Genomic DNA, 24,164 nt, shown 5'->3' on the forward strand with positions numbered 1-24,164 from the left:
TGGCTCCTTTGTACTGTGGGAGTCCTCTGCCAGCTGCCTGTGTGAGCTGTAGGATGTAGGCTACATCTTCGCAGAAGCTTTAAGAGCCGTTGGATGTCTGCCTCACCTCCCTTGTTATTTCCCTTTGGCCATGACAATGGCATGTCCCAAGGGAGGCTACTCCTCCAGCTTTGGTCCTAGAATGAAGATACACGAAGCTGACCCAGCAATGGCATCGAACGTGAGCGAGAGATAAACGAGAGATTTGGGGGGCGTTTCCGCAACAATCTATAGTGAAAATTGATGGATAGATTCTGTAATTATCCAATCTTTGCATAGCCGATTATTCACATAAGGAGAGAACAGCCTGTGAAGCATCAGGTCAATACGGTCAAAGCTTTACATCAATTCAAGTTTTTAAAAAATCTGAAAGATGAAAGTTTGGCAGCATGTAAACAAAACATTTGGATTACAGACTGAAATTTGGGCTGAGTTGATGATGTTGTCTTGCCCCTCCTTAAGATTGTTTGACTGTAATCATCATGTTAGGAGAATTCTTAATGGTTTCGAATTTAGGAGTATGTGAGTAATTAGAACTTGCTTTCACTCTGCCTAACTCTCATGTATGTTGCATGTGATTTTCTCAGAGAGTAATCAACACTGACTTCTTCAAAGGTGAAGCAAACTTCAGAAGGGTTGTTAACTGAACATCTGCACCCTGGGAGTGGGCTGTCCAACCAAACCCGATTCAAATGCTATTTGATTTCTTTCCTGTTTAGTACAAGGTAGTTTTAGAAAGGAAAGATTGGTGTTCTTTTTTCTACTCCTCTTTTTTCCCCAAATAAAAGTATGAAGACTTCAACAAGCTCCTCTTTTTTTTTTTTTTTTAAATCAGCGTTAAAACTAACATATTCAAAGTCATTTGTATACATTGTGGGGAAGGTTGCTGACTTCGTGTGATCAGTGGGCTCTGAACAGAAGTTTGATAAAGGCTCTCAGTGCGCCTGTAACAGCATCAATAACCTTGGCCTTGGGGAAGGAAGGCTGGATGAGGACGGATTGGTGGTGGCTCCGGCCAGTCAGGCTCCCCCACTGCCAGTCTCGGAGGCTGATGTGTCTGCCCGAGGCAACACCGCCCCTGTGCAATTAACAGACGCCACAACGAGAACAACTGTTCCTCGCCTCATTCAACACCATCATTCTGACCTTGCTGCTAACTCTTAATCACTTCAGTAACGCCACATGCTGCCGTCTGGACTTTTTTTGGAGACATGCTGGAATGACAACATTTTCCAAATAATTATTCAAGATGTGATAAAATCCATAGTTTCGTTTTGCAAGTTTCAACATTTTTAATTGCAGGTGTTTGAAAAGTCAACATATACGAACGGAGTCCTGATAGTAAACAGGCATGTTTGAATCCCCTAAAGTCGATAGGAAAAATGTCAGCACACAGATACCTTATGGTCCCTTGAATATAGACATTGTATATTCTCTTAAGTATAAAACAGAAACCCACCATGCATTAATTTACTGAAGTGGGTTTTGATCTGTGTATGTATATTACCAATCTATTTGTCTGTTTTATTAGGGCAATGCTAGCTGCTGTAACAAAGAAACCCAACATTTTGGTCGTTTAATATGATGGGATTTCTTTCTTGTTCATGTAATAATCTGATGAAAAATTCCTGGTCAGTAGGTAGTTTTTTTCTAGCTTGTGATTCAGAGACCTTAATACTTTCCATCTCGTGGGGCCACGAACCCTGGGAGCTCTGATAGTTCAAAGTATTGTTTCTAACCAGCAAAAGGGCAAGAAGACAGTTCAGAGGGCTCATGTGCCTCTAAGGACCCAGCTAAGAAGTGACACACATCACTTCCCTTCATATCTCAATCAGGAGAACTGGTTCATGGCCAGACCTGGGTATGAAGTTGATCTGGAAAACATTCTAAGTTGGGCAACCACCTACCAAAAAAATCTCCAAATTAAATTGTGGAAGAAGGAGCACCATTTGGGGTTCATAGCTAGTTTTTGCTTCCACAGTCACCTTGTGGGAGAATATGTTTTTAAAGTTTCTTTCTCGTATATTTAAGAACATTGGTCTTTTTATGTCAATGTTATGTCTATTCTGTTTCAAAATTCAAGGGGCAACTTCTATTGAATTATTAATAATCTGACTCCATCTTCCTATACACAAAATTTGTATTTTGTATTGTTGTATACAAAAGCATTGTTGTATAACACTTGCTAATTAAAATTCATCTACTATCACTGGGCCCACTTAGAGAGTTTCAGGCTACATTCATGATTTGGGGTTGAAGGTATCATGAAAATCACAAACTCCTTCTTTCAGATACCATAAAAATATTAAATCTGATGACTTCAGAAACTTATTCCCCCAGAAAGAATCTAGATAATTTCCAACGATCCCATTCATTCAGAAACATTTATCCTTCTACTACTAGACGCCAGGCATGAAGACTCATTTTGTGTTTCTGCTAGTGTAAAATATTTAATTTAGTTACCTGCGACTTTCGATGTAAATTTGTTAAGAATTTTCCAAAAGAAACTAAACTGCATTCGCTGATTCTGTATCCCTCCCTCCAACATACTGACCTGGTTTTCCTTTTCCTCCAAACACCCTGGGCTTGTTGGTCAACCAGGGAGCTATTCTCCTGGAAGTGCTCTACTTAATAAAGTGTAAATATTAAGCTGATTTTCCTGGTGTGGGGCAGAGACTCATAGACTCAGAGAGCACGCTCCTTACCCCCCTCCTCCCAACTCCTTGTGACTTCCACTCCCCCAAAAGATCTGGTTCGTCAGCCATTGAGGGAAGGAAAAGCTGTGTTACTGAACAAAGGCCTCCTGTCATCATTCCTTGATCTTCCCATGGTGCCTGTCTCAGAGAGGGACACTTTGAGAAATGGAGCAAGACGTCCATACTAATGACTTGGTAATAAGTCAAATTGATTTCCACCTTTTTTGTTGTTGTTGTTTTCAGCCAAATTGCAGAAGAACTTAATTAAGTTGTCAGCTGATAAAACATTAAAAGTAATTTTTGATGATAGATTATAGTATGATTTCTGGAGGGTAGCTTTGAAGAATTCAAAGAATGGAGTGACATCGTTACAACAGTTTTCTTCCATTTCCGTCTATTTGTGTGGATGAATTCTCTAAGCATTTGGACTTATAAAACAGAAAAATAGGAACAGAATTGAGACTGAATCTTTTTTTTTTTTTTTGAGCCATAAGTGATTTTTTTCCTCCAGAGACATATAAACAAAAAGAAAAAATGGAAGAAAAAGAAAAAGAAAAAGAAGAAAAAATTACCCATCTCACTAAAGATCCATTTTTCCATAAAATGTTATGTTCTTTCTTATAATTATCAAAATTTGTGAGACATTTTCATTTTTGTTCCTTTATGCAATGGTAATTATTGTAATGATAACTAAATCCAGAAGTAATTATTCAAACTGCAGAGTAGGGTATTTAAAATATCACATGATATTTTAGAAAATTAAGTTTAAATACATGCCCATATTTATATTGTAGAGAAGTATAATGGAAATGCAAATTTAATGAGCAAAAGAAATGATATGAAACTTCTGTAAGAGAAGAGTTTGTTCATGTAGTTTAAAAATAGCTGATGGTGGATATTAAATCATTTTGGAATTTGGATTGCACTGGATATATTTAAAAGAGAAAATATTAAGGTTTTGCTTTTAATTTCCAATATTTACAGGACGTTTGAAACTATAGCCTTGATGGGGCACCTGGGTGGCTCAGTCGGTTGAGCATCTGACTTCGGCTCAGGTCATGATCTCACAGTTCGTGGGTTCGAGCCCCGCTCCCGGGCTCTGTGCTGACAGCTCGGAGCCTGGAGCTGCTTCGGATTCTGTGTCTCCCTCTCTCTCTGCCCCTCCCCCGTTCATGCTCTGTCTCTCTCTGTCTCAAAAATAAATAAAAACATTTTTAAAAAATTAGAAAAAAAACTATAGCCTTGTAATTACTTAAATTTATATTAAGACATTTGGATATTAACATAAACAAGTGTCAAGAGAAACATTCACGCGTTCATCATTCTTTCAGGAGAAACAGTTGAAGGTACCGGCCATGGTGCTGGTGTATTTCCACGTGCACATGGGACTAAAAGCACCCAGTGGGGTGACATACGGATCCTCTAGCTCTTACTCAAAACTTCTGGGGCTGGAGATGCAGCTTATGTTACAAAGGGAAGATGGTACCTGTTCCGTGGAATATGTAATATCCTGTGATGGGTTAACAATGGCCAAGACCCTTTGCCATTTCTCCCATTGAGAGATAGAGTCGGTTTCCCTCGTCCTCCAGTCTGGGCTGGTAGGTGACTGGTTTGGGCCACTAGAAGACATTGTGAGTGGCACTGTAGACTCTGAGCCTGTTCCCTAGGGAAGTTTCAGCTTTCCTTCAATCTTCTGGAGTTCAGCCTCTCAAAATCCCACTATCATGTTGAAGGAGCCCGAAGGAGTCACATGGAGAAGGTTGTGGTGGAGACCTGATTCATCTCAGTGAGAGGCCCAGCTCAGGCTTGGCTGCCAGCCATGTGAGTGAGTCATCTCAGAAGTCCCAGCCCAGGGGAGCCTCCAGACGGCCACAACTCACCAGGTGCACCAGGCGGGGCAAAAGAACCACCCAAGTGAATCCATCAACCCTTTGTCTCATGGTGAGAGAGAGATCGTGAATGGTGGTTGTTGCCATCAGTTTAGGGGGCTCTCATTGCATAGCAAGAACTAACTGGTCTATGCCACCAGTGGGGTCTAGGGCAGCACCCTGTGACCAAACACATTAATATTTCTGAAGAAAAGTCTAGAAATAGTCACAATGTGGGATAATAGAGATTGTAAGTAGCCTCACGTCAGTTCATGTCAAGTGTTCGCTAAAAAGTTCATTAGGTCATTTTGGTGTTGTTGTTGTTAGCCACATGAGTTATGAACAGAGTGGGTTTTGGAGAATCTTGGATTCTAGGATTGTAGATGTATTCAACTCACATTGTGAATTTAAATCTGTTACTTTAAAACCCAGCCTAGAATGCTCTGTTCTCCAGAAAGCTGTCGCTAAAACACCTCTCACACTTTCCCTGCAACTTTGCAGCCATAGTGCACACTCAGAGGCACCTTGGCTTTTCATTTTTGTACCTGTTCTTGTTGCCGCACTGATCATGAGCTGCCTCAAGGCAAGGAAATCGTCTTCACCTCCTCTGTCCTTTTGGGAGTCCCAAACATCAGGCTTTGCACCCAAACACACCTACCAGGTAGAACTTGTCATTCTGAACTGTCCCAATGTCTCATCTTTACCATATTGTACATATCTATAATTACCCCCTGTTTGTAGGTGAAGAAACTGAGGTTCAGAAAGGTTAAATGAGTTTCCTGAAGTCACACAACTAACAGATAACAATGCCTGGCTTGAAACCCAGGCAGGTGAGTTTTGCAGCAATAAAAATGTGGTCTGCATTTTGGGTTTACTTTTTTAAGCTCACTGATCTATTTTTTGTCATTTCTACACCCAACATGGGTCTCGAACTCACAACCCTGAGATCAAGAGTTGCAGGCTTACGGACTGAGCCAACCAGGTGCCCACGGTCTGCACTCTGGGTAGCCATGATCTGAGCTGCCTATGCCAACAGGTAGTCATTTCTCAAGTCAGAGGAGGTTATATATGAACTTGTGCTTTTCCCTACAAAATTGGCTACATTTCACAAATCTTTATAAAGCAGCAAAATACCGTGTCAGTTACTCAAGGTGATACAAAAACAATTGCGTATTCAGGAAAATCACTCAGAAGTCAAACACACAGATATAAAAATACATATTGCTCAATTAATTTTGTTGAATCATTGAATGAACAAACTGCCAGTTTGATTTCCCTGGCTCATCTCTGAAGGAGCTCACAATTCCCTCTATTAAGAAAATAAAACATGTATTTATTAAAGTGGGTGCTCTTATAAAAGCAGGACAGCCCGATGAGAGCACAAGGCAAAAGAATATAAGCTTTAACAACAATCAAAGTATACCCAAATAATGCTTATCAGATGTGTTTGACCAAAATATATTTTGTATACTTAGGTATCACGTTTCCTCTTTTCTCGGACACTCCAGACCTTCTTTTTCTCTCGATTCCAAGCCCCTTTCAATGCCAGGTTCCCTCCAAGGTTTCTCCTGCCCCTCTTCTTTCTGCTGGTTGTGTGTTTGTACCACCGACTCTTCAACCTGAACTGGTGACTGACCCTTTGTCCTCTTCTTCGAAACTTACTGGTTCAGAAATCTTCCCTCCTGGTGGGCAGTTTTCCATTTTATAACACTGCCTTCTACAGAATCCAGATTCTTTTTCTTGCAGCGCACTGCTATTACGACACAGCGCGTGGACGTTTCCAAAGTCCGTCGATGTACCTACAACGAATAATTGGGCTCCTTATTTGGGGAACAAACTCTTGCAAAGACATCCTGCATTCCACTTGCTAAATCACGTAAAACAAGGTGATGCATCCGAATGATTAGTAATAATCACTCTGATGTAAACATCAGGCAGCTTGATCATTGAATTGGAGCAACATTCCCTTAGTATTTACATAGAAGTTATTAAAGCCTAAGGTTTTAAGCTTATGGTTTTACATTAATAAGGCTCAAATGCAGAAATAAGGTTAATGTTTGTATTTAAAAAATTTTTTTTAAACATTTATTTATTTTTGAGACAGGGAGAGATGGAGCATGAACAGGGGAGGGGCAGAGAGAGAGGGAGACACAGAATCCGAAACAGGCTCCAGGCTCCGAGCTGTCAGCTCAGAGCCCAACGCGGGGCTCAAACTCCTGGACCGCGAGATCATGACCGGAGCCGAAGTTGGACTGAGCCACCCCGGCGCCCCGATATTCGTATTTTCACATAGCTTCACTGTCAGTGCACGCTTCCCCACTTAAATGGTTAACACCGCGAGCATTGTCTTTAACGCACACTTAGGCCTGCCGAGGTCATATATTTAAATAGTATTGGTGATAAAATATGTTTTGCCTTCAAAGACTTATTTTTGAAATAAGAGAAGTTTTCAAATTTCAAAAAATATGCCCATTTGCTGCTCACTTTTATTGTACTAAAAAAAAACACCTGAAGGGTTGCTTGCTTCTAGATGGTCTCCTATTAAAGATGAGTTGTGTTGACAATAAAAATCACCCTGTGATTTGCAGCGGATCAGGATTTTCGCGGCTCGTCTGTGCCAGTGCTGTGAGCTGCTGGTGTGAGGGCTTCGCTCAGCGAGCACCCAGAAAGGTGAATAATAATTTCCACTTGGGGACGGTCACCTCCACCTCTATCCAGAGGTCGGGTCACAGCTGGGCCTCACTTTTCCCTTCTGCTTTCAGACAGCATGAGGCAGTCTCCCTGGTAAAGTTGCTCAGAAAATTCAGGTCCGTTTGTAGCTTGTTATCTGAGAAAAATAATGATTTCCTTAAGGCGGTCGGTTCCTAAAGGCTAAAGGGACCATAACCAGTTAACGGAACTAATTAACCAGCCCTGGGCCCCCTCCGGCTCTGTTTGGGGATGTGGGCTGGGCCTCAGGGACCATGCTGAGCACACAAGAAGTGCATCAGGACTCACAGGATGTCACCCGCTGCATTAGATGGCCCGTCATTCTGTGGTTGCTCTCTACTCGAGCTCAGCAAGGGTCATAAATTAATTGTACCAAGGTGCCGGGGGACAAAGGACAAGATTGCTTCACAGGCTGGAGATTGCACCTTGATGAAGTAGCTGACTGTGCTCACACTTCTTGGACAGCTAGTTTATTAGGAGCATGTCTTCGTCCTCAAAGGCCGTTTGCTTTCTGCAGAGAGGGCTGAAAACTCCTCTTACCCAGTCCCTGAATAAATGACCACGGGGAGGCTTGGGTGAATGTCACATGGACTCCAGGCGCTGTTTGTCATGTGGATGGAGAGGAATACGGGGTGCAAAAGACTAGAGAGATGATTTCCTTCTTAGGCCTGGAAGTTTAGATTTTAAGGGAATGATCCAATCAATAATGACACTACCATTTTAGATGTTGCTTCCACTAAGATTAGGTCCCACTGCCTGTACCGGGAGATCAAACTGGCAGTGGTTTACATGAGATAGAAATGTTACTCGTCTCACCTATAAAAGCAGTCAGAGATGGGCAGTAAGGGCACACCTGGGACTGTTCTCCCAAATCTCTAAGACCCAGGATTTGTCTGGCCCACATCTCTGCTATCCGTAGAGCATGTCCCATAACCTCAGCATCCTGCTGAATGCCACAGCTCCAGCCATCACAGCCACAGTCCAGGGAGGAAGATCACCTTCCTCCATTTAGAGATACTTCCCGGAAATTGCACAAACATTCGACTTACATTTCCTTGGCCAAAATGCACGGCCACGTTTAGTGTTGATGGACTTGGCCAGTCACTTGGCTTGGTGGCAAAGTGACGAAAATGTTGGGGTTCTTATTAGTAGAGACATGGGGAAGTGGATGCTGAGAGGCATCTAGGAATTTCCTGCTGCATGTCATTATATCGCCTTTCCATGTAAACCACTTTTACTAGGACCTGCTTTTGGAGAACACTGTTCTTTTTTAAAGCAATCATATTATATAACCTTAGAAACAAAATAAATGAAGAACATTTGCCTATTCATTATGATGATATATAGAGTCACATCTTGGCTAGAAATTCTTTGAAATCCTATAAAATGCACTAATTATATATTGAATCATCAAGCTTATAAAAGAAACTTGACTCCTATAAAGATAACCATGGAATGAAAATAAGATTCTCACTAAGCTATGTGGAGATACTTCCCATTATTGAAATTTATTTTGTAAAAAGAAATAGCAAAAAAATCTAGGAGAGAAAATTATATTTACCCATCTGGAAGTTCTAAAACTCAAATCGCTAAAGCCTTTTGTAGTACCAGTAAGAATCATGTCATGGAAGAAAATTTAACTTTATTTATTTGAAGGGGGGGTTACCTTTATTTCTCCAGTGCCCCCCACACCCCATTTACACACAAAATAAAAGTTTATATTTTGAATCTTAAATCTTTTTGCTAGGACAATTCCAACTACAGGACTCCATTTCCCCGGGTCATGCTGGTTCCATTTGTTTTTAAAGGGAAGTGTGTATTTTAGCCCCGGGGAGACAGGGATGATGGATAGTCTCAGACTAGAGGTCAGAAGACTGGTTTCTATTCTCAGCTTCCAGCATTGATTTGTGTGGCCACAGGCTACTTACTTAAAGTCTTTGGTTTTGTATCCATTTTCTACAAAGCTGGGCTACCTCTTTTTGATATCTACTCTTCACAGATGATGAGTATTGGGGAATTCACTACGAAAGCCCTTGAGATCTTTGCATTCTGAAAGCTGTCCATCCCAACGTTTCTTCTGTCGGTAATTCCTGTACATCACACAATCAGGTGCATCTGGAATGTTCTTTCTTGGCATGCCTTCCTCGGCCCGGACATCTGAAGTACAGTCTCAGCAGCTTCAGGACTTCAAGGAATTGTCTGGATACAGGTCCACTCGAATTTTAAGAAACCCGTTTTCACGCATTGGCCGCCAAAGCCTGGGGAGGCAGAGTTCTATGGACACTTTCTGTGGAGTTAGACAAGACCGAGAGAGTTCGACCAGAGCTCTGGGAAGTTCGATTCCAAATCTCAAACCTGGGTGGAGATGTGGAGGAGAAGCACCTGGGACTTTCCCCTGCTGGCACAGAGCAAGCATGAGCTCTTTCTTCTCATGTGGAACGGATCGCCTGCCCAGTTAAGCGTATGGTGGGATTGTCAATGGCCCTGTTGTCATAAAGATTGAAGATAAGACTAGTCATGTCAAAATAAACCGGCCTGCTAAGAACATTTCGGTTCTCCTGAAATGTTAAGACTTTCTATATTTCCTTGATTGGAAAACCAATCCTTTAAAATATTTTAAAAGTTCTGTAAAAAATGGGAACGTATGGAAGGCCGGCATGATAACTAACCTGCAGAGAACCTACAGTTGCTTGTGAAACAGACCATCGACTGTGCACAGGGCTCCTGGGAGTCTAAGTCCTGAGAACTATCATATTTGAGACCAGAATCAACCTCACTGTACATCGACCTGAGAGCCAGACAGACCTAGAGTAAGTCTTACCCTCACCTTTTACCATTTGTGTGATTGTCAGCAAAAGGAAAGAAAGAAAAAGGGGGAAAAAAAATCTCTGTGAGCCTCAGTTTCCTCATCTGTAAAATGGAAATAATGTCCGTCTTCCAGGGTTGTGAGGATTAAGGACTTAATGGGCAAGAATGCAGCAAGGCTTGAACATAACAAATCCTCCAAATGGGTATTTTCTTCGTGTTCAGAAGTTGTCTCAGCAGAAGCAGGAGGCGCCTTCTAAGCAGGTGGCACGACTTTATGCTCTTACCTGAACAACGTCGACTCCCTCCTTCCAATTTCTGTAAAACACACATGTAGCACAATAAAAGCCCCAGATCTATCATCAGCACAAACCTCATCAAGCCCAGACTGAGCCCAGACTTTGTCTGTTTCTTTGCTTTTTCTTTCTGCGTATTTGGAGTAACATCCTTATCTCATGGATGTTTAAAGAAAATGTTAAGGCAACCGTGGCTGGTGCTGAGGACACAGGACTCTATAAAAGAGGGAGAAGAAACTACAGATGGGCCTGTGGCTTAGTTCTGCCACCTTGAGAAACCCGGGTCAAGGATCCCTGCAGTCTCGGTCCCTTCAGGACTGCCCGCAGGACTCAGAAGGGCCCCTGACTTTGTGCCCTCCGAGCACCCTGCAGCTTTGTCCTAGTTCACTCACAAATGTCAACGTCAGCTCTAAGGAAGCTGGAGGCTGAGCTGTCCGGCTGACAACCGGAGCCCCTGAGTTGCTTCCTTTCCCCTCCTTGACATGCTGGCGGAGCCCAAGGATTTAAGAGTTAACGAACGTGCTTCGGAAAGCTACATCATCCCGTAGAAAAGCCCCTTGACATCCGCTCCAAGAACAGGAGTGGATTTCCCTGTATTGTTCTTCCCAGATCCAGAAACCATGTTTTCCATGTTCTTCAGCTACGCATCATACTCTTCTTCTAAACGTGGAAATAGTTTCGCTGGGGAAAATACACAAATTCGTGGCAATTGTATAATCAAGCAGCTGGAAAGAGGGCACACGCCTCTGCTGATCTTCTACCCACTTCCATTCTCTGCCTTCGCACAGCTCAGCTCAGAACAAGGCACATATGTCAGAGGCTGCGGAAGGAGCCGGAGCCTCCTTGTGCCAAAATTCCTTTTAGAATATTGGCAAAGATCTCAAATGTCAGTGGGTAGGAGAGCGACAGGGAGAGGTTTGTGGGTGCGTGTGTGTGAGAGAGGAATATGCCTGTTAGAGGAAGAACCGGTCCTCGGGCTCCTTTCGAGCCTGTTTCCGGGGTGGGGAATAAGCCCCAACCCCCAAGGTGGCTCGCTGGCCCTCCCCCTGTGAACGCGGCCTGTTGAGAATTCCCTCCGGGGTCAACCGACCTTGAGTTCACTTCTTCTAGAAGCTTTTGCGACTCCTGTGCTCCTCGAATAGCTGCCTCTCTACATGTTCTCAATTTCCCCTGCAAATTGGCTCCCCAGATGTCTTTCTCTTCACCTCCACGTGACAGATGCCTGTTTAATCACCAGCACATTTTCTGAATGTGTGCTGAACTCGTGCTCTTAGGCCACTAGCCCCTGTGGAATGCGTGTCCATGAGAAAAGGGGTCATTATCATTATTCTTTCCTGGCTGGAGGTGGGTGGGGGATAAAATAAGGCTCCCCTAGTTTGTAAGGAGCCTCGCGGATTGTCCCTCCTCCTGAGAAAGGTACAGGGATCAGAGAAGAACAGGAGGCAATGGAACATCTAGAGAAGGCATTTAAGAATTAAAGAGCTGTGGGGGCGCCTGGGTGGCTCTGTCGGTAAAGCGTCCGACTCTTGATTTCAGCTCAGGTGATGATCTCACGGTTAGTGGGATCGAGCCCCACGCCAAGCTCTGGGCTGACAGTTCAGAGCCTGCCTGGGAGTCTCTCTCTCTCCCTGTCTCTCTCCACCCCTCCCCCGCTTGTGCTCTCTCTCGAAGTAAATGAATAAATAAACATTAAAAAAAAGAATTCAAGAATTGCAATTTAATACAATAGTACAGTGGAGAAAAGTGCCCTGGAGGGAGACAGATGATGCCTCTCTGAGGCTTACCCCCTGGGCAGCTGTGACTGAGTCAGGGAACTGTCCAGACCTCGGTTCCCTAACATGGAAAAAGGGGAACATAAAGTTCAGCGTGCAGATCTGTTGAAAGAATCACTAACTTCACGCCTTGGCACATAGTGGCCTAAATGGTGGCTGTCAATATCATTGCTGGAGGGTGCATTTGGTGCAATTTTCTTTTAACATTAGCACTAAAAGTGGACAAAATTGAGGCAGACAAGTAAAATAATAATTATATACATCATCAGGGGATGTGTAATCTTTTGAAAGCACTTGAACGTATTTGCTAAGAGCTCCCAAAATAGGATCCATGCCATTTGAACCATGGCATCTTTTCCTGTGAATTTGTGTTAAGAAAATAATTTTAAAATGCAGTATGCTTCAGGGTGCCTGGGTGACTCAGTCGGTTGAGTGTCCGACTCTTGGTTTCAGCTCGGATCATGATCTCACGGTCCATGGGATCGAGTCCGCTGACAGCTTGGGATTCTCTCTCTCTCCCATTCTCTCTCTGCTCCTCCTCTGCTCTCTCTCTGTCTCTCTCTGTCTCTCAAAATATATAAATAGACTTAAAAAATGCAATATGTATCATGACTTTAATTTATGACGGTTAACCCGGTGCATGGTTAGATGAATAAATCAGTGCATCAGAATATAGTCTAGACATGAGACCCACACTTCTGCAGTCACCTGGTATGTGCCCAAAAGTGACACTGCTATGCAGGAGAAAAAGATAACCTTTTTGATTGCTGGCACTGGGCCAACTGGATATCCATAGGGGAAAAATGATTCTCTAGCCTGATGTCACTCACACTACACACAAAAATCAATTACAGATGGAGTACAAGATAACAAATGCAAATAATAAAATAATAAATCTTTCCAAAGATACTACAGGAAAACGTATTCATGACTGTGGAGGAGGCTTAGATTTTTAATACGTACGATATGCTAATCATAAAGAAAAAATGATAAATCAGCACTACATTAAAATGAAGAGCTTTGTGGGGCGCCTGGGTGGCGCAGTCGGTTAAGCGTCCGACTTCAGCCAGATCACGATCTCACGGTCCGTGAGTTCGAGCCCCACGTCAGGCTCTCGGCTGATGGCTCAGAGCCTGGAGCCTGTTTCCAATTCTGTGTCTCCCTCTCTCTCTGCCCCTCCCCCGTTCATGCCCTGTCTCTCTCTGTCCCAAAAATAAATAAATGTTAAAAAAAAAAAAAAAAATGAAGAGCTTTGTATATCAAGACACCATTAACAGATTGCAAGGGAAACCCATCTATGGAATGACAGAACATTTACAGAACACACATCAAAAAAAAAAAAAAAAAAAAGACTTGTATCCACAATACGTAAAGAATTTCTCCAAATCATCAAGAAAGCAGACAGGCAACCCAAAGGGCGAATGGGCAAGAGACCTGAACAGGCACTTTACAAGGTTACTCCCAACGACAAGTAAACATATGACAAGACACACAAGAGACAACAGGGAAATGTGCGTGAAAATCACAATAAGGCATCACCCAAATCGTGATTCGTGATCTCAAACCTCAAATTCATGAGGACAAAAATCCCAAGGGCTAGAAAGGATATGGAACAAGTGAGGGCCTTGTAAATACCGCTGGTGGAAGCGTAACTACTTTGGAAAGTGTCTGGACGTACCATATACCCTGTGATCCAGCCACTCCACGGCAAGGCTGCGCACACCGTAGGATTGAACTTGTACGTTCATCGGTAGACATGTACAAAAGTGTCCACAGCAGCTGTGTTTGCAACTGCCCCGCGTGGAAACTACCCAACTGTGTGTCATTCTCCAGAGGAACGGATACATAAATTGCAGTATTATGTGTGCACACGCAATGCTAGGAGGCTATGTGATGAACCATTACGCCCACATGAACGTCTCAAACACAACATGGAGAAAAAGAAGCAGACACAGCAGGTAGAGGTAATCTTCTTTAAAAGTTAGGCAAGTGGGGCGCCTGGGTGACTCAGTCAGTTAAGTGTCTTGATCTCGGCTCAGGTCACGATCTCACAGTTAGTGAGTTCGAGCCCCTCGTTGGGCTCTGCACTGACAGTGAGGAGCCTGCTTGGGATTCTCTGTCTCCCCCTCTCTCTCGGCCCCTCCCTTGCTCATGCTGTCTCTCAAAAATAAATAAATGAACTTAAAAGAAAAGAAATTCAGGAAAAGTAACTACTCTTTTTCTTTTTTTTTAATTTTTTTTTCAATGTTTATTTTTGGGACAGAGAGAGACAGAGCATGAACGGGGGAGGGGCAGAGAGAGAGGGAGACAGAAACGGAAACAGGCTCCAGGCTCTGAGCCATCAGCCCAGAGCCCGACGCGGGGCTCGAACTCACGGACCGCGAGATCGTGACCTGGTGAAGTCGGACGCTTAACCGACTGCGCCACCCAGGCACCCCGGAAAGTAACTACTCTTGAGTAAAGAAAAGAGACCTGAGAGACCCTCTCTGTGCTGGTACTACTGTGTTTCTTCTGAGTATTGCTTACATGGTGTGTTCACTTTGGGAAAATTCGCTGATCTCTATCCTCATGATTTGAGTGCATTTCTGGGTGTGTGTTGTGCCTCAATAAAAAGTTTAGCCCCCCAACTGTAGTATGTGTGAAAACATATGTGCACATATCCCCACCCAATTTCATTAATACTAGACTTGGGAAATAGCCCTCATGTCCTGTGATGGTTGTTATATGTCAATTTGGCTGGTTACGGGGCACCCAGATATTATTATTTTTAATATTTATTTATTTTGAGCGCGCGCGCGCGAGAGAGAGGGAGGGAGGGAGGTAGAGAGATAGAGAGTAGGGCGGGGCAGGGGGCGGGGGGAAGAAAGAGAGAAAGAATCCCAAGCAAGCTCTACACTCAGCACAGAGCCAGACATGGGGTTCGATCCCATGAACTGTGAGATCGTGACCTGAGCCGAAATCAAGAGTCAGATACCCAGCAAACTGAGCCACCCAAGCACCCCTGGTTCAACATGATTTCTGGGTGTGTCTATGAGGATGTTTCTGCCTTAGATTAGCATTTGATTTGGGAAATGAGTGGGCATCATCCAATCCACTGAGGGACTGAGCAGAATAACAAGGCAAATGAAGAGACAATTCTCTCTCTCCGCCTGATGTTTGGAGCTGGGACACAATCTTCTGCCCTCAGACTGGGACTTCCATCATTAGCACCCTAGAAGTTTCTCTGGCCCTCAGACTCAGACTGGAGCCACACCACCAGCTTTCCCAAGTCACCAGCTTGCAGACCGCAGGACCGCTGAGCCTCCATAATCACATGAGCAAATTCCGTACAAAAAAATCTCCGTCCGTATCCGTATTGTCTTTATCAACTATTGGCTCCGTTTCTCTGGAGATTCCTGACTATTACATTCCCACATTAAATTTCCATGAGGTCTAGAATAGCAACCCTGCCCTAAAATTTCTCGCAGCCATTCTAGCTGCTACCCCACGTAAGACTTCGTTTTGCAACTTGTCTATTGTCTCATCAAACAAGAAATCGACTAAACCCTATCTGCACTGCTGCTCTGTGGTAGATTGCCATCTGAACTGATGTCAGATGTCTCAGTCCCTCGTTCAGTCAAATCACAACCAGGTGTTGCCACCAGGAAAGCTGGGTGGCTCAGTCGGTTAAGCATCTGACTCCTGATTTTAGCTGTGGTCATGAGCTCACCGTTCGTGAGTTCAAGTCCCTTGTCAGGCTCTGCACTGACAACACAGAGCCTGCTTGGGATTTTGTCTCCCTCTCTCTCTCTGCCCTTGATACCAGTGTAACTTGCAAGTTGCTGATGGTCATTATTCTTCCATGGGAATCCAAAGAGACCAACACAACTCATCAATATTTCCAGTTGTGACTGGTGAGGCAAAAGACAGGATGGATTGGGTAATGTTGTAGAAACAGCCTGAAAACTCTCAGTGGCTAACTGACGAAGGTTATTCCTTGTCCATACTGCCCACTGTAGGCTCTGCTCGTTTGAATTCCTCAGGGATTCCATGCGTTCCCTGCTTCCATCATCACAGATGAGGAAAAAAGGGACCAGGTGCTGGCTTTTAAAGCTTCCATCCAGAACACTTACATTTCATTGGCAAAGGCGAGTCACGCGGGTCTCCTCAAGGACGTTCTGTCCTTCACAGGAGGGGCGCTGTATAAGCATGGTGCAAACTGTGACAAGGGGGCAGATGGAGGGAATAGGGGAACGTAAGAGACTGACAACAATCACATCTATTTTTCCCCAGGGATAGTTTGAGAAGGGAGTACCCAAGTAACGAGGGAGAGGACGCACACCCAGTCAGCCAGGTCAGCCGAATCAACCCTGGTCCTCAACGGGTGACTGTTCTCACCCTGGATAATAGCGCAGCCAGATAACAGTATTTGAATGAACTCTGCAAGTTCCAAGGGGCTTCTGGGGTGATCAACCATAACTTAGTTCCATTTTCTTCTGTTTGTCCAATGGAGTTCCTCAAAGAACACCTAGAGAAGAAATGACCTAATCACAATGGTGGGAAATGATCTCTTGGTGGAGATGTGAGGGGTTTTGTGTATATCTCAGCTTAAAGATAAGAACAGTCAACGGCCATTAAGTAGGCGACTTGGTAATCTGTAAATAGTTTTCCTCTTCTGGGAGACAGAAAGAAATTATTTCTTTAATGGCAGAGCCACCTTAGGTTAAACCTTAGAAAAGGCTGACTTTGCATTTCGTTGTGTAAGGAGGTTGTGAGGTGTTAAGGTCCCGATAAATGTAGTATCCTTGAGTCAATTGCGGGATTCTCCCCACCCCACCGCCAGCCAAATTGGGGAACATGTAGGAGGCTTTGCTCATTAGGTAACAGTCAACCTCTTCCTTACACGGGGACTCCCCCGAGCGTCTGCGCGGCCTCTGCAGACCCATAAAGTTTAAAAGAAAACAAAAGAAAAATGAATTTTATCCTGCAGATGGTGTCTCAATATAAGCTGTTAATTTTATCGGGTGAATTATTTTACCATAAACGTAAGTGTTTGCGTTTTCTAGAAACCCTCATTTTGCCTGGGGATCTGATCGAGCTGCTGCTCAACGCTCACCCCGCTCAGCTTGCGAAGGGAGAGAAATGACTGTAAATAGCTTGGCGTCTCCTCAAACCGGGCCCTTTCAGACTGTGAGGCCGAGCCTCTAATGAAAGGGGGGGGGGGGGGGTGCGGGCCCCAAACTCCAGGCGCAGAGTCGTTTCTGGTAAGATTAAAAGGATGTTTTCTCTACCAGGTACCATGCGCCCTGAACGTACTGTTTCCTAAACAAAGCGATTACGTGCCAAACGGTGCGATTTATCTCGTGGGAGCCCGGATACTTGCCTGTAGTTCCTGTTGTAATGATCAGCCCTGGATTTTTCTCGGTAGTCTTTGCCTCTTTGTTTTCATCCCCATTTCAATATTCTTGCATCAGAAAGACTCAGAGGCTATGGCCCTGCTCAGGAATTAGCTTCCATTGTGAGTTCGTTGTCGTTTTTTTTTTTTTTTAATCAAATCATACTACAATACAGACCTGTTAGCAAACTGTTTCAAATTCGGTGAAATTTTTGTTTCATTCCTCCCATTGATTTAAAACCAAGATATTATTATATTGGTGCCTAATTATTGCTACAACAGGTTTCAGAATAAAATTGACCAAGTAAAATTTTTTACGGTACTAAAATAAAGATAGTACAGAATTGACCATTTTGACCCTTTTTAAATACACAGTTCAGTGGCATAAAAGAAATTCATCACGGTCTGCCAACTGTCACCTCTGTTTAGTTCCAGAATTTTACTAACTAAACTTGGACGTGTCTAACAGTTCCAAGAAATCTCATTTCCCAGGGAAAATGAATGTCTGAGGCCAAATCTTCTCAAACGGTGTTCTGTTGTTGTTGTTGTTGTTGCTGTTGTTGTTTGTTTTATGAGATTAACTTCTGGAGCATAAGGATAGGAAATCGGAGGGATTTTTCCTTTGGAAATCCCACGCACCACCCGAGTTCTACCACATGCTCCACTGAGGTGGTCTCTGGGATGACACCATCCCATTCGCCATGGAACTGCTACCTTGGCCCCGGGGGGACAGCCCAGAGCATTCTGTCCCATGCACAGAGTTAGAGCTAAAGAAACGACCTGCATTAATGGACTGTTCTGTGGCTCCCTTTCCGGCTGCACCACTGGCCACCCCATTCGTCACGAGGACGTGGAGTCATGAGGTGGCATCTCCCACAGCATGGAGAAGCTTGAGATTTTTTGATAAGAGCAGTTGCGAGAGTAAGAACTGAGTTTCACTCCTTTATTTAACCCGAAGGTTGTCCTAATTCCCCGCCAAAGAGTGCCACGAATTCTGCCTTCTGACACTCAACTGGGCTAAGACATCTGGATTTCCTTTCAGAGGGAAAAGGAACAAGACAATGAAACAAGCATCTTCCCAAATGTAACCTTTAGGTTCCTGAAATGATGTGGTCCTATTCCCCATCCCCCGCTCCCTGCAAACCACTAATCAGATCACAGACCCACCCGGCCTGCTTTCGAATATAAATGAAAACTTTTCATCTATACCAAAAAGTTAGACTTCTCTAATGTTCCAAACGACAGCTTTAAACCCTCAATCAATCTTCTTAATGGACGTGAAAGCCAAAGAAACCTATGGTTAAATAATCTTTCTTTGTTTTTGGGTTTTTTTTTTTAAGTTTATTTATTTGAGAGAGAGAGAGTGGGCGAGGGGCAGAGAGACAAGGAGAAAGAGAAACCCAAGCAGACTCTGTTCTGTTAGCACGGAACCTGACTTGGGGCTCGAGCTCATGAACCTTGAGATCATGACCTGAACCCAAATCAAAAGCCAGACTCTTAACTGACTGAGCCACCCAGGCGCCCCTCTGGAGTTTATATTTTTAAAAAGTATTATTGGGGCACACCTGGTTAGGAGTCCTGCTTTTGATTTTGGCTCAGGTCATGATCTCAAGTTTCGTGAGACTGACTCCTGCATTGGGCTCTGCACTGACAGAGTTGAGTCTGCTTGTGATTCTCTCTCTCCCTCTCTTTGCCCCTCAACCCCCGTGCTCTCTGTTTCTCTTTCTGAAAAATAAGTAAATAAACATATATATATACACACACACACACACATATATATACCAAAAATATATATATATGTGTATATGAACTCCAGAATTTTCTGGTAAAATGAACCCGTGTTTCCCCGTGATCAAAGCAGCATCTCCAGCCTCTCACTGCACAAGACCGTGAGCCTCACTGATTTCCCCCGGCACCTTGAGAACCACTGGGCAAAGAATAGTCTTCCCACGCATATCTGCAGGGTGAATAACTCTCTATGAAAGTCAGTGTGGCAGGGACACCTGGGTGGCTTAGTCGTCGGTTGAGTGTCCGACTTCGGCTCGGGTCACGATCTCACAGCTCATCAGTTCGAGCCCCGCATCGGGCTTTGTGCTGACAGCTCAGAGCCTGGAGCCCCCTTTGGATTCTGTGTCTCCCTCTCTCTGCCCCTAACCCACTTGCATTCTGTCTCTGTCTCTCTCAAAAATAAACATTAAAAAAAAAATTAAAAAAAAAAAAGTCAGTGTGGCAGTTGTTAATGACAACAACGTACCCCAAGGATGGTGGTCGGGAGCAGGGGCACCTCAAGTACAGCTCCCACTAGCCTCTATGTCTGGTCTTATGCTCACTCTCCTCTACTCACAACCCTCTGCCCTCTCGCAGCGGCCGGCTTCTCTACATCGAGTCTCTTCTCCTTTCTCCCATCATTCTGTACCTGTCTCCAGACTGAACGTGTCCTTCCAGAACTCATGTGTTGAAACCTCACCCCAGTACGATGATGGTTGGAGGTAGGGTCTTCCTGGATGTGATTTAGGTCAGGAGAGTGGAGCCCTCGTGAAAGGGGTTAGGTCCTTATAAGAGAGACCTCAGAGAGGTCCCTTGTCCCATCTGCCATGCGAGGACACAGCAAGAAGACAACCATCTGTGAATCAGGAATTGGGCCTTTACCAGACACCGAATCTGCCAACACCTTGACCTTGGACTTCCAGCCTCCGGACCTGTGAGACGTAAAGGTCTGTTGTTAGAGCCGCCCAGGGCATGGTGTTTTGTTACGGCAGCCTGAATGGACTGAGACGTGCTTTTTTCTGTTCTCCCTCTTTTTACCCCCTCACTCATCCCCTTTGAGCTTTCTCTTCCTCTTCCTCTCATTTTCGATTTGCCTCTTCTCCCCCGCCCATCTTCTCCCTTCTTGGCCAAATCCATGGAACTAAGCTTTATTTTAAAGCGGGCTTCTGATTTATTAAGTACCAGTCTCTCAGTTCTTAATTTTTCTCACGGAGCATTGGAATCTTACGGGCATTTGCACCGCAACAAAGGACAGATTAATTTTTTTTAGTTGTGTGTGGCAAAAAAAAAAAAAGAATAAACATTCTCTGTGATGACAGGTGGCTCTTGAGAAGGTGAGGAGTGCCTGGCAGACTCCCCCGGACGCCCCGCTGCTTCGGCACGCCGGAATAGCCTGGCAGTTTCTCTCTCTCACCTGAGCAGTAGCATCCAGAAATCTGGCCAGTTCCCAAGTGATGGAAGCAAGTTACCCTACTGCCCACAGCTCCTACTTGATGAAGAAAAACAAAGGATCTGCGGGTGGTGTCTGACTTTATGTAGGGAATTAGGTAAGTGCCTTACGAGGAATGAATCCTGTTATCCACTGCCTGCCTTTCCAACTCCAGTTTTCTGTCCAGTTATTGTTGGGGCAACACGCATTAACTAGAGGGTATCAGTGTGTTCAGCAGAGTGCAATTCCTGAATTACTAGGTGAGGAGAAATCCCAAATTTATTTCTCAAATTAACAAAAATGAGTGTGATCTTTATTTCTGGTGTTTTCGATGGGACAGTCAATACTTACCTTTCTCCTTAATTTGAGTAACTGACAAAAGTTCATCAACAATGTCAGCATGGCTCTGTCATGACTGTCCTGTTGTGAGTTCATTGAAAGGAAAATTGTGTAGGGGCGCCTGGGTGGCGCAGTCGGTTAAGCGTCCGACTTCAGCCAGGTCACGATCTCGCGGTCCGTGAGTTCGAGCCCCGCGTCGGGCTCTGGGCTGATGGCTCGGAGCCTGGAGCCTGTTTCCGATTCTGTGTCTCCCTCTCTCTCTGCCTCTCCCCCGTTCATGCTCTGTCTCTCTCTGTCCCAAAAATAAATAAACGTTGAAAAAAAAAATTTTAAGAAAGGAAAATTGCGTAATGATGGAAAAGAACTGGAAAAGAATAACAGTCCATCATTCCTACTTTCGAACCCTCGAGTCTTCAACTTCTCCAGATAAGTTAATTGAAGCAGATTCTTAGACAGAATATGAGGAAAATCATTTTGTGCTACCACCATAGACCTCCGTGCTCTTTCTTTTTAAAATTTGTAGAAGCGGAAGTTGTTAGCTTGTTTTCTTGGTCAACAGATTAATCTGCCTCCCCTGTGGGTCTCTGCTGTTTTTCCATTCACTCAGCTCATACGTTCCTTGGCACAGTGCTTTCCCCCTTCTGGATGCTCAAGAAATATGATTTGATGATAAGCCTGCCTGTGATTTCCAGATGCCTTTGTTTCCCTCCTGTTGATTCCTCAGTCTTGCCAGGGAAGGTAAGCTACTGTGTCATTAGGCAAAGACTCTTCTTCAATAAGTGTAGGTGGGTGAGTGAAGGTTGAATACCAAGAGAACAAAGTGGAAAGGAAATAGAGTACTTTGCCACTTGTACAACCTTTACTAACAATTTTCTTTTGAAGCCATACATTTATTACTTTCAAATAAAAAGCTTTGTTGAATAAAAATCTTCTTAAAATTGCCCTTAAGTGCGCCATTTTGTTCAAGACGAACCCATTAAACGTTTTCTTTAGTATAATGAAACCCCATACGCAGCGACTGGAAACATTTGTCCAAATGCTAAAAATTAGCCGTCAGCTTAGCGTGGACGAGCAAGCCAAAGAGTGGATGTATATTTACTAGGCTCTAAAGAGCTTATTTTTGTTTTGTTTTGATGCTAGGGAAAGGCAGGTGGCTCCAACCCAGGACAGTCCCTTTGTCTCCTCTGTATAAGCCTATTCAGCCTGGCTTTGTTCACATCCACAACAGCGATCCTGGCCGGACCAGCGACTGTGGGGATTCCTAGAACCAGACGACAACCTGCAGAGGAGAGTGGAAGAGCAGGGAAAGGTCAAGGACGGCATGAGTGGGGCACCCCAACAGCCATGGACCCGGCTAATGGGCCGTCATGTAAGGAAAGCTGGTCATGAGGCCTCCCAGCTCCAGCCATGAGAATCAGGCTGTAGTTTTCAATTATATGGCTCAGGAGTTAGATGTTTATCTGCATTGTCGTCTGTGGGGTGCTGTAGCTTGTGACTTATTAAGGCAACAAAAGGATTGGCTGATGATGACCGAACCTTCGTATAGAACGAAAACTACCTACAGCTTACTAAGCGATCGACCCAAGTCTAACCATATTTCCAACAGGCTGAGTAACGTGGAAGGACAGGATAACCTGATGGAGGACATTAATTCTTCTTCTCCAGTTATGAGAGGAAAAGAAGTTTATTTCCTTTTATCAAATGGCAAAGGGACTCCTGGAGGGAAAGAGTTGGATTCGTGCAGAAGTAGAGGGGTAAGGAAGGGGGGGCATGAGGAGACGGGACCTACCCACAAGGCACGGGCGTCTCTGGGGCTGGGCAGGGGAGGTAGGAGCGAGTTCTGCTGGGAGACCTGGACCCCAGGGAGCACCCCATCTGGGGGTCACCTACAAAGGGAGTCTGTGGTGGCTTGAGGACTCACCCCTAAGACCTGTGCCCTTTGAGGCTGCATAAAAGGTCCCAGTCACCAAATTCGTCGCAGGGAGTGGACGTTGCGAGGGGCAGTTTGCCTGCCTCTGGGTGGCCTATGGGGGCTGGCTGGCCATATGTGGCCCCAGCCTGTTTTTGTAAACTGAGTGTTGTTGGCACGTAGCCCGTCCTCTTGTTTGCACATTACCTACGACAGATTTCACGCTGCAAGAGCAGAGAACAGACAGAGATGGCGAGGTCTAGAATATTTACTATGTGGCTCTTTACTGAAAAAAAAAAAAAAAAACAACAAAAAAAGAATGTGCTGACCCCGGAATTGTTAGCGTGGACGACGGGTTTAGACAGTGAGAGCACAGCCATTCGCATCCCAGACTGAAGCTGGGGGATCCTGGGTAAATTCTCAGGATCACTTAGTCCAGAACAAGGGAGGGATCAGCGATGGCAACAGTACACAGTTCTTCGTCATCCCTCTTCTTGCCAGTTAGTTCTAATTTAAATATGAGATGAGATTTTATATTTCTAATACGATACACACTTCAGAAATTAAATAATGTGACGTTTCTTGGGCTAATGCTCCGGACACACTTTCATATCTGCCACATGCTACATTTGTTTCCCACGGAGGCCATCGCAAATGACCCCAGACTTGGTGATTTCCAACAGTAGAAATCCATGATCTCGCAGTTTGGAGGTCGGAGGCGCCAAACCCGTCTCGCCAGGCCCCAGTCGACGTGCTGGGAGGGCCGTGTTTCTTTGGAGGCAGAATCTGTTCTTTGCCTTCTAAAGGCCACCCACATTTCTTAGCTTGGGGCTTCTTCTTCGGCCTTCGCAGTCAGCCGGACCGCGTCTTCTCTCCTCTCTGGGTTCTGCTTCTATCGTCACAGCATCTTTGCCTCTGACCACCACCACCACCCCCGGCTTCCCTCGGAAGGATCCTGTGATTACGTTGAAGCCACTCAGATATTCCAGGATAACCTCCCCATTTCAAATTTTTTAAACTTAGTCACATCTGCAAAGTCCCTTTCACCAGGCAGAGGAGCAGAAAGAACAGAGATTGGGAGTGGGCATCTCTGGGGCTCATATTCAGCCCAACGCCCACCACGCAGAACCCCAAGCATTTGACCGACCTTCCCCTCAGTAA

The 24,164-nt window shown here is 44.5% G+C and overlaps 1 protein-coding gene across 1 annotated transcript; it reads left to right on the forward strand.

Moving 5' to 3' along the window:
• Positions 1-4,024: 4,024 nt before the first annotated feature.
• LOC147584008 (uncharacterized) lies at positions 4,025-24,164 on the forward strand (the record flags this gene model as incomplete). Its single annotated transcript, XM_086715754.1, has 5 exons — positions 4,025-4,277; positions 20,661-20,873; positions 21,702-21,832; positions 22,235-22,345; positions 24,054-24,164. Coding segments are annotated over 5 exons (819 nt in total), but the record flags the coding sequence as incomplete, so codon positions are not given.

The sequence above is a fragment of the Puma concolor genome, chromosome A1, assembly GCF_028749965.1.
Source record: "Puma concolor isolate L17-30 chromosome A1, mPumCon1.1.hap2, whole genome shotgun sequence".
Lineage (NCBI taxonomy): Eukaryota > Metazoa > Chordata > Mammalia > Carnivora > Felidae > Puma > Puma concolor.